The following is a 14454-nucleotide window of genomic DNA, read 5'->3' as shown; positions in this document are numbered from 1 at the left end:
AAGTACGCTCCGGACAAAATGAGACGCCGTGCCCGTCGTGCCTATAATACGCAATCCGTTTTTAACGGGGCGTATAAAAAAGTGGTATGAAATAAAGGTCATTTAACATGGTTTTAACAAAATAATTCTATTGGAGTTTGACACAAGCTGCAAAAAGAAATCAGACTGTCCAGTTTATGCAGCTGTACCAACTATGCAACATTTATAATGAATCTAATAACTTATTAATCTGACATTACTTACAAAATCAACTCTTGTTAAAAGATATTTTTGTTGCGAAATCTCACCAAAACTTAGCTTTGCATGGGTCAAAAACAGTTGCAAAAAAAAAAATTAGTAATTTAATTTTAGAAAAGTGAATTGAAAGGGTAAATTGGCATTCAACCTTCATTGTGCAATAATCATTCAAAAAAATCCTCCCAAAACAGATCATTTTTCTTCTAACTCGAGTTAGATTTTCCGATTACGTGAAATTGAATTTTTTTTTACAATGTTTCGCCGTTCTAAACTTCCTGTTGTTGGTACGCGAATGAATACTTTAGTTTATTTTCTTGTTATTAAAGTGGATTGGTCTATAATTGGCACATTTTCATACGACATTTCAAATTTTGATAAAAAAACATAGAAATACAATGTACATTTATATCAATTTGATATTCTTATGAAATATTTCTGAAAAACAAAATGTTTATATAATAGTTTTATAATTCTAAAGTGATTTAGTTTGAACAATTATATGAATAATAATAATATTTTGTTCTAAAACAATTGAATTTTTGCTATATATAGCTTTTATAATATATGTCATATCGGACCATGTATCTCAAACTTACCATACTCACCGTAAAATCTATATATATTTTTTTTTGGTTATATTTAACATATGTTAGTAAAAACGATCAACATAATTATCTGTGGTATTACATATCTTCCATTATAGACCAATCCACTTTAATGTTCGGATGGGTATTTGCAGTGTATGATCGAAATCACTGTACCGTATCTTGAATGTCTATGCAATTCAGGTTTTTTGTAAATAGATGATAGCTTGAACCTTTGTATATACATGTATAACAAAGATTTATAACATTGCGAAACATAGGTAAAGCAGACTAAAGAAATTCAAAATCAAACACAAGTAAAAAAGAAAAAAATTTCCAAATTTGGGGGGGGTCTTTTGGTTTTCCCAAATTTTTTGAAAATTAAAAAAGTTTTTAAAATTTTTTTAACAACCTACAAATGACAAAGCGGGAAAACTATTTTTTCCAGCATCATTACCTTGCTTCCCCCTTCAACAGTAGGTACTTTACTTTTGTACATATTAAAACAAGGAAAAGGTTGTACATATTATTAAAAAATGACGTAGAAAAAATTAAAAAATATCTACCTTTTTTCTTTTTAGCGGACTTTAGAAAATTTAAAATGGGGTAATTTTAACAGTTTTAAAAAAGAATATCCCTTTAAAAAAGATACTCGGTTTGAAATCAAACTTTTTTAAAATTGGGATATGATAAGCCCACTTTCTAGCCCTGCTAACCGCAGACAGAACATTTTATTCGTCCTCAATTGTTTTATTTCAGTTCAGTTTTACCCGCAATGTTTTCCCCATTAATTGTCATTTTAGATTTTAACAATATTCCTTCTATTATTTGATTTTAATCAAAATAGAATTTGATTTGAATAGGATTTCTATAATAAAACAAAGATTTAGTAGATATTTTACACTAATTCCATGGAGAAGTTTGCAACTGTAAATTAGTCGCAAGTTCGTTTTCAATTGTCTTATGCCCGGTTCGGAGAATAGAATATAATGACTAGAACAGCTTAGAAAAGAAACCAAACCGAACGAAAAAGTATCAAAAAAGCGATCTGCATATATTTCATATATTATTGAAAAGCTGTTAGAAACATCTAAAAATATCATTATTGTGTTTTATATTTATTCTGATTTATATCTATTTCCAAACACTTCTTGCCATCACGCAATCGAACAGACCTCTACATATAACGGAAGCTCTTCTAAAGTATCAATCGAAAAGGCTATAAGTATTAAAATGACCAATAAAAATTCTGCCTATATTCATTTCTTTACTGTTTATTTTAGCGGAAGCCAAGGTGAAATGAGATGGCCTTCGGCCGAAAAAAAAACTTAGTAAGTGTTTGAAACATCATATTACGGGGACTTGAAAACGTTGCATATTCAGTTTGACTGAGCCTATTGTTTGACATATACATTGTATACAGTATATGCATTTTGTAAGGCCGGTAAGTTTAGTCATACTTCGTATCAAGACAGCTATTATTATTTTTTCTCCATAACCGATCGGCTACAAATCCTGCATGATCTCGGAATTAACAAAGACAAATTTTAACATAGAAATATCACCTCGCCGGATGACCAAACCAACAACCCTATGAAACAAATCTGATGCTTTTTCCTATGGGGCAGAGCGGTCGATCTGAATAATGAAATAATAAATTAGATAGCTAGGTAGAATTCTTTAAGTTTTATTTTCATTATCGGTGATATTTACATTATATCATTAAACGTAAGAAAAACAAACTAAAACGGATGGATATTTAGCAACGGCACGGTAATTCTTAATTTGTTTTATTATTACTGAATGGTTAAATTAATGGAAATTTATACATATATATTGAAAAATTTACTTTGATATGAAGATTTGAAATGAACTCAAAATTAAAACAAAAATCAACAGTTTTTATAGAGTTAAAAAGCAACAACAACAACAACAAAAAAAAGAAAGAAAGAAAAGAAAATGAAAAAAAGGCACATGTCTTATTTCTTTTTTGGTTTTTGAAGAGAATTCCAAATTTCAATTCACGAAAGGTCCTATTTTTGTTGTTATATGCTGTAACAATGCTTATATGCACAATAACTTAGTTTTTTCATTTAGTGATAAAATTATGTAGATCGGTATCCAAAGAGGCTCTAGTCGGAGACAAGTAAAAAGCCTGAGAATGTACTCCACCGACGGTGTATATAAAAAGGCGTCAATCCCCCGGATCCATGTTTTACAATGTTGACAATATCTCCAACCTTCAGTTTCAGCAATGCCATATTACTGCCTGAACCACGATATTGACTACCGGAATACATATACATCCTGATCTCTCCATTTACTTTTAAACAAGTTTCAATGTACTTTCCCCAATCTGACAGAATATTTGAATAGAAAGCGTATGTTCCATTAACAGGTGCTTTAAATTCCCCCGTTGAAGAATTGTATGCTCCTCTTTCGTTGGTAACCACCTGAGAAAAAACGACCGTTTCCCAAGGCTGAATTTCGGTAATGGATGGCGATACCGATGCATAAAAAGCTACTTGTTGTTCATTAGTAGCTGGTCCACTGTCTTCACAATCAGAACGCATGTTACCTAAAGCTTTTTCCAAAGAAATACGCCTGTCCCTCTCAACACCGAGCTCAGTCCTTAGGCTATCTACTTCATCCCGAATTATTTGAATCTGGTTGAATATGTCTAGAGGATTTACCTCCTCTTTGTTAAAAGCAACCGCAATGACTCTAGTTTGTATAACCGACAAAAATATTAGGCAAAAACCTAAACACCAAATTCTGGATGCAAAATGTGTCATTTTATTTATAATGTGTATATATATTTCACAAATTTTGTTCAAATACTTGCCTGCCTTGGTTGGAACCTTTATGTTAGTGAGAATTTTGAAGACCACTCGAAACAGGCAGTAAAATTCTCACCTTTTCTATGAACCAAATAAGGATAATTTTTATTCTAAAACATTATCTATACATAATCTGAACATTTATCTGATAAAAACAAGGAAGTATATTTACGGTAGTGTTAAAACAATAATGTCGCAGTGCATCCAGTCCAAATAGTTAAATGGTTTTCCTTTAAGAAAAACAATCTTCAAAGCATCTGATCCATTTAATTTCATTTTAGTGCCGATGCGATAGAAACTGCTGCGGGCACTTCCTCTTCTTCTTCTTCTGCAGCTGTTGTTGCTTTTGTAGCCTCTCAACCATTGACGATTCATTATCGATAATGAGGAAGTTTAATTATACTATATGCACTTTATAAAGAAGGTCCATGTCAACTAAAACAAGGTAAAAAGCAAAAACGGAAGAGGATATCAGACAGGATCTCTATAATTCTATAAATAGCAGGTCACTTAAAAGCAACGGAAAATTATCAAAAACTGATTGAAAATTACAGACTGTGCGTTATCTTGTCTGTCATAATGGAAAGAGCCAAAGAGCAACATCTTTAACTTCCCTTTCACTGTCATATATTTTCTTTATGTTATCCAGTCCTGAACACTCATTGTATAAGACTCAATAATCTGGAAAGACAATAACATATAATAATAATGTGATTGATAAAGTACAGAACACGTATTAGTTCATTAACTGGCATTATACAACATTCATTTCTACTGAACGCAAAACTACAATATTTGCCGGAACTGTGACATGAACTGCGAGCAATTATGCATTTAAAAATGAAGACAAGATTATATGGAAAACAACAGTGTTGTTTTTGACTTATGTGGACTCAAAAAGAAAAAAAAAAACACCAGGCATATTGGAGTACAATAGTTAGGATATGGATCTTATTTATACTCGGAAAATGTAAAGTTAACCAAGCTTAATATTATAAACAAGATTGGACCATACAATGGTTTATTCCGGGATATCACCTGGTAAAACTTTGGAAAAAATTTGTTTTCCTTTTTTATTAAAAATAACAAGGGGAAAGAATACAAAAAATCCAAAAATTTTTTTAAAGAACTAAAAGGGAAACCCTTCGTTGAAAACCAAAGTTAAGACCTTTTTTTGTATAATTATAGACATGTAAATTTTTACAATCATAAAAACAAAAGGTTTTCCAATCCCCGTTATTTCATTCAATAATTGTTCCAAAAATTTTCTTAAAATGCATTATGCTACCAAAAGTAGATAAGAAATCAAAAAAATTTATATTTTCTATATTTCCCCTTTTAAAATTTTATGGTTTGCTTCACTCCCCAAGTTTTTATACAAATCCTTTGAAGAAATATAGGAATTCAGCACATTCCATTTCCCAATGAAAAAAAAAATTTCTAAATACAAATGGAAAAGTCATTTTAGCATAAAATAACGAAATACAAGAAGGTAAAAACCATTTATACAAATTTTGTTTAGCCTTTAGACTTTTCTTATATTTTCAGCTAACCAAACAAGCTGTCCGTTACAGACAATAGTTCACCGAAATCATGATTATCCAATGTAGTCAGCTGGTATTGCGATTGTGTGCAAAATGCTCCAAAATCATTCGGCGCCATTTAAAATGCATTCAATTTGATAAGGTTTAAGCTTTTTGAATATTTTAAAATTTGGAAATCATAAGAAACTGCTTCATGAAAAAAAAAAATTGCCACATCATAGTACCGTATGTATACGGTGTATACGAGCTAAGTGTAACGAACTTATTGTACTACAATAACAAAATGTTTGGATGTTAGGCAGTCGATTAAAACATGACAAACAGTAAATGACATACAAACTTGTTTAAAATTCTTGATTCACAATGAACTTACCTAGTTTACTTCGTGAAAGGAGTAAGAAATATATCTTTGCTGTCATCTTTTTGTAACATAGAATTTAAAAAATGACATTTTACCCAATTTTCTATAAAATTACACCATTTAATCATGAAGCATAAATGATATATTTCACATTTTTAGAGTTTCAATATACTAAATTTAAAGTTTCTTTACTTATGCAGCTGTGGTATTGAATTTCAAATTTATTTTGACACTCAGAATATCCAATAACCAAGCATCAACAAAAGAAAAAAAGCGCATCCTGTTTATAAATCAAATATAATCCCACAAAAATCACCAACATCATCAATTCTTATTTAAAACATGGTGGGGAAACGGATACGGTATTTCAGGTCATGAATGATTGAAAGGAAGCTTACAATTATTATGCAAGCTAGCAACAATTTTATAATAAAGAATGTTTTTTTCACGATAACATCTATTCACCGTCCGTTAAAAGAGAGGAATTCATTTAAAATCTAAAAGTTACAGTTAAATTGTAAGGTTACAGGTAAATTATGTTCCACAATGTTTGTGCATGGGGTAATTACCTGAAGAATAGGCCACTTTATTTTTTCTTTGGTTGCGTTTTACGTTGCAACAACACAGTATAGGGCATTTGACGGAAACCAGATCTAGCTTGCTGGATGGTTTTTCACACGAAGTCTCCGACGATGCTCGGACAGCTCGAACCTACAGCGTGTAGATGCAAGTGGTTTGAAGTCAACGATCTAAACATCATACATTTTCTCATATCTATCTTTTTATATTAAATAAACCTATTTCTGCAATAGTCAAACATGTTATAATATAATTTTTGTGCAAGAACATGATACGTACAAATTATTACACTACATTTTCTTGATGCAATGACTTATTGCATTCGGAGAAGTAAAACTTTCTGTGTGGAAAACTATTTTAGTACCAGCTAAAAAAAGTCACTTAGATACATATACTTAATTGTAAACATAATCATTATGATATCTAATGCCAGACAAGTGTTACAATTTTCACGCAATTGTGTGCTGAGGGATCACACTTTATCTAGAATTTTACACTTTATAACAACAGGTATCAAGTGCAGCTGTAAAAACGTCGTTCCAGTACTTCACTTTAGAATTGTTATACTTTTTTCCCTTCGGGATAATTGATTTTAGCACTCTTAAGTGTTGAACATTGAGTACCGCTCAAATCGGTGATATGGGGCTTGAGGGGGACTCTTTTACATTATCCTTCATGTAAAGACTCAATCAAACCGAGTCAGTCTGCAATTTTCATGTTACTTTGCTGTGATTAATGCTCCCGAGGGATTACACTTTATGTATATCTTTACAATGTATTATTACAGAAAAAAACAATCGCAGGCCCCAAAACGACCATGCAACTCGAAAATCTCAAGAAATCGCATGTATAAATAAACAACAACAACAAAAAACAACAACAACAACAAACGGAATCAGACAAACGGTGTTTTTGGCTCGAGAATATTGTGTTTATAACGAAGATTGATATAGTTTATATACCACCGTTCATATCCAATAACGCTGGAATGTGGAAATAACGTAAAAGTAACGCCGAAACTGTGCAACGCCACTGCCAAAACGAATAAGACAGTAAATATTGAACCAAAAAATGTTATTCTAAATTAAATTTAAAGTAATGAATAAGCGCATACGGCTGCAACGACATTATACATTAACAAGCATTAACATTTTTATAAGCAATATGTTTACTTGTTTAGATCATTCGTGAGAAAGACAACATGGTTACTGTTTTGTATGTGAATTTTGTGTTTCGTTAAATAAATATGTACATTTAAAACGTTATTTGTTTCACATTCTGTATACCTAAGACATTTGTCAAACTACAAGTGTCGTATAACAATAAAAAGAAGCTGGTTAAATAGAATTCAGGGACCTTTAATGAGAAAACATCCGTTGCTTCGGTGCTTCGTTCACAAATTCGGCGTTACCTCGTAAAAAATGTCTCAGTTACGTTTTATCTGCTAAATTAAGTATTATATGACACGAGTAGATTGGAAAATGTATCATTTACACCGAATATAACAGATCATAAAGTAATATGAACGTTATTGTATTTAAAGATATCAACGAGACTAAAAATCGCTATCAATACGCTAGTCAGGTCGTCATTTTCACGAATAATCTTGAAAAATAAACATTTTAATGGAAATATTTTTAATGAGTTTAAAGCATAATGTCTCAGCAACCGTATGCGCTAACTCATTTCTTCCAATTTTGTGTACAATAAAAATCATTTGACCATTTCCTAATAGCGGTGCTCGTTTTACCCACTAAATTGCGTAATTCTGCGTTACTTTTGCACAATTCCAGCGTTATTTGCACATTCCTGCGTTACTGTATATACACGATGATAACAGAAAGAACAAATTGCCGGTAAAAAGAAGCGAAAATGCATGCCTCGCGAAAATATCACGGACATTTTTGTTGGGTTAGGCTTTGGGCCTTATATTTCTGTAAAGAAGACTCTCCAAACTTGTACAAAACCGGATCCGCAATGAAATTAGACATATTGTGGTTTAGCAGTTGACTCGAGAATTTTGTGTTTTTGATTCGGATATTGATACATTTATATACAGAAAGAACACATCGCCGGTACAAAACATCCACGCATCACGGAAATCTGACGGTCAGTATGGTCAGGTTAGGACTTTTGACTTTATATTGCTGTAAAATAGACCTTCCAGAAATTACAAAAAACGAATCAGCAACAGAAATCAGAGATATGATGTTTTAATGTTTTAGTAGTCGGTTCGAGAATATTACGTTGTTGTTTATTTCTCGAACGTAAATATACTTAATATACAGAAAGAATAAATCGCCGTTACAAAAATAAAAAGAAAAAAAAAAAGAAGAAAAATCAAGCAAACAAGGACGCTCAACAAAAATATAAAAGTCGAATGGCCTTATTTATTTTGTTCCACTTGAATGATAAAAGGCAGCAAAGCTTTAAAAGCAGGTTTCGGGTTATCATCAAATTTCAGTTAAGTTAGGATACTAAGCGAAAGAAGTTGCTAGATTTGAAACAAAATTTACGAAAATTAGTTTGCAGATACTATGGATTCGAGAATACCATGTACATTCAAACTTTCGTTAGTAGGCTTTTGTCTAATGATATCGTTCTCAGAAATACAAAAGGGAGTCTGTGCTGAAGTTCCTAATACCGAAAATGAACTTGCCGTGGACATTTTCAGTACGCTTAAATCACTTCGGAGTGAAGTACAAAGTCTAAAGGCAGAGATTGGTGTTGAGAGGGAAAGACGCGTTTCCCTGGAAGAAAGACAAGTTCCAAAGGAAAGACAAGTGGCTTTTCATGCAAGAGTTTCGCCATCCATTAAAAATCTTAAGGCCTGGGACACGATCCGTTTTTCTCATGTGGATACAAACATTGGCAATGCATATAATCCTTCAACTAGTGAATTTAAAGTGCCTGTTGCTGGAACATACGTTTTCTATTCGAATATTCTAGCAGGGTATGGAAAAGCAATTGAAACTTGCCTAGAGGTTAATGGGAAAATCAGGATGCTGATGTTCTCTGGTAGTAAATATTTCGGTTCGGGAAGCAATATGGCAGTTCTTCAACTAAACGCTGGAGATATCGTCAACATAGCTAAAAAGGGTCCATGGGGATCGAAGCCATTATATGTGCACCATCAATGGAGTACATTTTCCGGCTTTTTACTTTACTGAGATCAGAACTATAAACAAACGTTTTACTTCTACGTGTTTCTTTATCTTTATATGCTTCACTATCAAAAGAAAAACGCCAAGTGTTTATATCGTGAGTAGAAACATTATTTCAACATACAACAATAAACTTAGAAAACTTTCGTGAATAAAATAGGAAAGCAGGATTTGACGATAATGCAATGCATGCAATGAAACTGTTTTATTTAATATTTTTTGTATAGACAATTGTGCGGAATATGTAATGTTTGAGTGACATGCAAATGATGAAACCATCAGAAATGTTCTTTTTATTTTAGAAGTTGAAACTATTGCATCTTATCATTTTTAAATAATGTTTTATATTCTACTATATTTTATTGTGTGCTTATATAAAATTCATTGTCAAGTCATAAACAAACTTTTTACACATTATAATAACTAACTATTGTACAAAGTTCTTCTGATATGAATAAAACGTAATTAATATTTACCTAATAAAATACATCGTATCATGTTAACCAATTATTGTAGACAGAATTCAGGAGTTGTTTATCTCGTCATTTGAAATATCTTTAATCACTTAAAATATGTCAAAAGAAAGTTTTCAAAAGAAATTACTCAAAATACTGTTATCTACAAGTTACATATAGAGTGAAAGACGTGTCATGTGATACGTGACGTCACTCATGTCTTTTCTGCCAGTATGTGGAAATCTCCATTTACATTCTTAACGGCTATGATATCCTTCTATCAACATTCCTGTTCCATTTTCTAATATTTTTGGGGATAAAACCAGTAACGATTAATTTATTAACGGGTAGTTTTTACTACAATTCCAGCGACAAGGTTTACGTATACAAAGCAGGTGAAACTATCTTTCGTTGTAATTTATATCTTAAATGCGCCATTATATTTATAAATAAAATTACAATATGCAGCAAATATGTATGCCAGTACAACATAAGCAATCTCATATTTAAAAAAGAAAAGGGGTTTTCTTTGCCTTTTCAGTGTTAGAATCAAAGATTTTCGTTCACATATGTTTGTATGCATAGCTTACAGCGCCTGGACCTGCGCAATGCCGCTGAGGTAATTTTATTCCAAGAGATGAACGTAATTGTTTAACAAATAGACGGCAGTGAATAAAATAACAGAACACAAGTGTTTGAAATAAGACCGCGATTTTATTATATACTTTAGTTAAAAAAATCATCGTCAAAAATACGGAATGAAATAAAAATTGAAATGAGTAAAATAGAAATAGACAGCTCCTAGCTTAATACATGGATAGCAAGGCATAGTGCTGATAACTATGTTAATAAGTTCTTGATGAAATGTTGAACTCTGCCTCAGCATGTCCTACGTGGTCAACCATTAAGAATGTCAAGCTACATTGCCTTGTACAGAAGTATAACAATAACAAAGGTAAAGAGAGAAATCAGGGTAAATTGCTTCCATCAAATCTCTTCATAAAGACATTTTTGCAATGATAAAAGAAATTCTACATGGTTTAACTTGGCTTACAAAGTTACAACTTAATATATTGTACGTAACACGGTAATGTTTCGATATTACAAACTTATTGTCATTATGAAAGATGTTTCCAGTTTTCAGATATTATCAATGAAACAAGATAAGTACAGTAGATTTAAAGTAATTCTGGCTATGATCCATGAACCTCGCATATTGTGGTGGATTCGCCCCGGTAAAACCAAATAAAAATCAGCGAGAAAAACAATCCCGTTTGTCAATGTCATACCACAAAATGTCGGGTCACATCCTTGCAAACTGATATAAGCATATGCCAAAATAGGTACAATTTTAACCGTTTATTTCAAATGACAATTGCGTATATTTACAACTAAATCATTTTAAGTATTGTGACCTTACGAAGCACCTTAATATTGCTGTTCGATTTATTACTATAACAAAGATATATACCCCCCCCCCCCCCCCCCCCAAAAAAAAAACAACAACAAAAAAACAAAACAAAAAAACAACAACAAAAAACAATAACAACATCAACAAAAAAACAACACACACACAGACACCACACATTACAATTTCACGGCTTATATAAAATTATTACTTAAAAAGTTAACGTATCTACTCATTTCAATGATTGGAATGGTTGGAGTCTAGGAGTACAGTGATTATTTTCTGCCAGCTATATGTTAATGATGATAACATTTCTGCGACGTCAATACAGGCACAGTCTTTTAACTTGAAATGCTCACGCGTTACAATATTCGCACGAATAAAAAACACCTCGTGACTGGAAAACTTACGAAAACCAGTTTTTATTGGAGAGAATGTTTTACTGTTTCACGTAGATGAGCTCAGACGAATACGCATATGCAACCGTAAGCAATGAAAGTGATTTATTCCTCCCCCCCCCCCCCCAAAAAAAAAGAAAAAACAAACAAACAAAAAACAAAACAAAAAAGCAAAAAACAAAACAAAAAACAAAACAAACAAACAAAAAAAACATAAATCTTTATAACTTTATTCTTATTTTTATGGACGAAAATGCTTAACAAAATAAACAATGAGGATGGGGTGAAAGTAAAATTGAATAACATGCAAATACCAGATGTTAACACACAATTACCCTAAACTACATTTTAAATAGTAATCCTGATGCATGATTTTGTAAGGATTACTTAGTTTGTATTTTCCTCCTTTAAATTGCTAGACTTTTCGACGACGACCTATATGCATCTTTACAGTCTAATTTTTACAAAAATGAAAATGAGAAAATTAATGTTTTTTTCTTGTCATAAAATAATTTCATTACAAAACATAATAAACTATTCATAAAAAGTTAGATGGTCATGTGACAGCAGTAATTGCAGAAAATCGGACAGCTTTCAACATTCGGATACTGGTACACTTAGTAAAAACAATCATTCTGTGCAATAGATAAACATAATATGGATAACATCAACAGGATAATTGTTAACAATAGTTCCATTTCCAATCCTAATACTCATTTGCAGTTGAACGTTCTTCTTGTAGGAAAATCTTAAAAATGTATAAATGAATGAAAAAGAATACGACATAAATGTAGACCACAACGATATTCGAAATCCCGGTTTTAGTATTGCCAATAAAGCTCAGGGATAAGCTGTTAAACTGAGCCTGCAATGTCGTGAAATAATATCACAATGTACATGCTTTTTACTACAAATATAACAACATATTTGTTTACTTGATTTTTACGAATCAAAATAAAACTAATTAACACAAAATGACATTAACTGATAATAATAACAGCTCTTTCCATAGGCCAAAATAAAAAGCATTCCATAAGAGACGTCGCCGCTCACCGGCGTTGCCAATGAGATATTTTCAAATCAGGATAGACGCGTTTCATGTTCAATGTGTGTACGAATTTAAAATGGTAATCCTGATGAATAATTTTGTACGCATGATGTATTTCCCTTCTTAACATTATCTATATAGATTTTATTTTTACATTTTTCTGACATTACAGTAACCTATATGTACTCTTTTAAAAATGGGTACAATGAGGGAAGTCCCATTGATGTCATTTTTTTCATTACAAAAGGCAGAAACTTTTATCAAAAGATATAAATCTCCATGAAGAAAATGTAACAGCAGAATTTATTACACAAGTTTCAATTTTCAAATTATCTTATTATGACGATGTAAATGATCTTACATGATTTGTCATTTTTGACAGTCTTATTTTAAAAGTAGTCAAATTTCAAATTACGGTTGAATTGATTATAAAATAAGAGTTTGTCAGTTTCTCTTTTTTGTATTTTTTAATGAGAATACTTCGTTTTACTTAGAAAATGTCCATGTCGCTAAGATATTGTCCTTTGAAACTCCATATTTGGTCGATTTTTGGGCTGCGTATTAAAGTCATTAGAAGAAGCTTTTAGCATTATTTGCCATATACATTGAAAACATTACAACAGCATTATGAACACGTGTACTAAGCATTATCATTATACAGTCAAATTTCCTATTCCTGGAGACCTCGAAATATATATGTACTCGCGTTCAAAGAGCTTAGATTGAATATATAACCCCGCAGTTTGCTGGCGGAAAAATAACAAAAACGTTTGAGAATATTTCATATGTCTGATAAGTTAAAATAGTATGTTTAAATAAGCGCTTCCTTAAAAATACGGAATCCAAAGTCAGAATGTGAATAACTTTTTCGAGATAACCCCTAGCGATACTTTTGTAGCTTTTGATAAAATTAATATCTTTTTCTGTTTATGTAATAAATTATTCTAAATTATTTAAATTAACACCCCCGTTCATGTTTTACCCGTGTGCCAGTCCTGTTTTTATTTGGTGTCCTGCTTTGCTGTTTGCCATAAGTCCTGTTTTGCTAGGTCGTATTGGGGATGCGTCAATCGAATGTCACCCTACCTTGTTGATCTCGTTTTTCTCTTATGTTCTTTTGCTGTTTCACTCACATAAAAAATTGGGCGGAGCACATGTGCAACAAAATCTGAAGAAAAAAAAACAAGAAAACAACACAATGACATTATCCCAATTAAACGGACTACAGATGTATATGCATCACTTCTGCTGGACGCAAAAGCAGTCCGAGGAGGAATACATTTTCCATATTTGAAAGAAAAAAATAATTTGCTACATGTATGACATCTAAAGTTATTCATGGAATTCCTTCTTTAATGAGCGCTTTTCGTAGGACCGCACCTGTTAAGTTTGGTACAAACCATATATGTCAAAGTTTTAGACCTAGTGATTTCAGACATTATCATTTGTCAGTTTTACTTTTAAAAGGACATGTTAAAGTAGATGACCACCAAGGCTCAAAAGGCAAAATTTTGAACAATCATTGACAATGTTTCATTTTGATTTTAATTCGTTGATCACCCTTTTTATTCCCGATGTTTGCCTTATATCTGTTCAGTGCCCGTTTCCGATGGCTATTTGAGGCTTGGAGCTACGTTCAATAAAAGTCGCTTTCTCTTTTTAATCAGCCAAATTGAATTTCACTTAACTCATCGTTTTAATTAATAAGTAAGATAAAGGCGCCTAGTCCAAAATACATTATAATATAAGTACAGTTAAGCAGGCATATACATGTACAAATAAATGTAGATGCCCATATATTACTTTACATTGAAACTTTTTTCCTACCTATACTTT

The 14454-nt window shown here is 31.8% G+C and overlaps 2 protein-coding genes across 2 annotated transcripts; one reads left to right on the top strand and one right to left on the bottom strand.

Annotated features, from left to right (window-relative positions):
* Positions 1 to 2492: 2492 nt before the first annotated feature.
* LOC132733235 (heavy metal-binding protein HIP-like) lies at positions 2493 to 3724 on the bottom strand. The gene has a single exon (XM_060719835.1). It carries the CDS (start codon positions 3614 to 3616, stop codon positions 2954 to 2956), a length of 663 nt encoding a protein of 220 aa, XP_060575818.1. The 5' UTR covers positions 3617 to 3724; the 3' UTR covers positions 2493 to 2953.
* A 4872-nt stretch (positions 3725 to 8596) lies between these two features.
* LOC132733234 (complement C1q-like protein 2) lies at positions 8597 to 9831 on the top strand. The gene has a single exon (XM_060719834.1). It carries the CDS (start codon positions 8683 to 8685, stop codon positions 9313 to 9315), a length of 633 nt encoding a protein of 210 aa, XP_060575817.1. The 5' UTR covers positions 8597 to 8682; the 3' UTR covers positions 9316 to 9831.
* Positions 9832 to 14454: the final 4623 nt, after the last annotated feature.

The sequence above is a fragment of the Ruditapes philippinarum genome, unplaced genomic scaffold (genome assembly GCF_026571515.1).
Source record: "Ruditapes philippinarum isolate M1 unplaced genomic scaffold, ASM2657151v2 ctg6530_1_1_1_1, whole genome shotgun sequence".
Lineage (NCBI taxonomy): Eukaryota > Metazoa > Mollusca > Bivalvia > Venerida > Veneridae > Ruditapes > Ruditapes philippinarum.
This window is presented reverse-complemented; position numbering and strand designations above follow the sequence as displayed.

Bases quoted from the DNA above. Each gene is read 5' to 3' on its own strand.
- LOC132733235 (XM_060719835.1), bottom strand. From the start codon at position 3,616: ATGACACATTTTGCATCCAGAATTTGGTGTTTAGGTTTTTGCCTAATA.
- LOC132733234 (XM_060719834.1), top strand. From the start codon at position 8,683: ATGGATTCGAGAATACCATGTACATTCAAACTTTCGTTAGTAGGCTTT.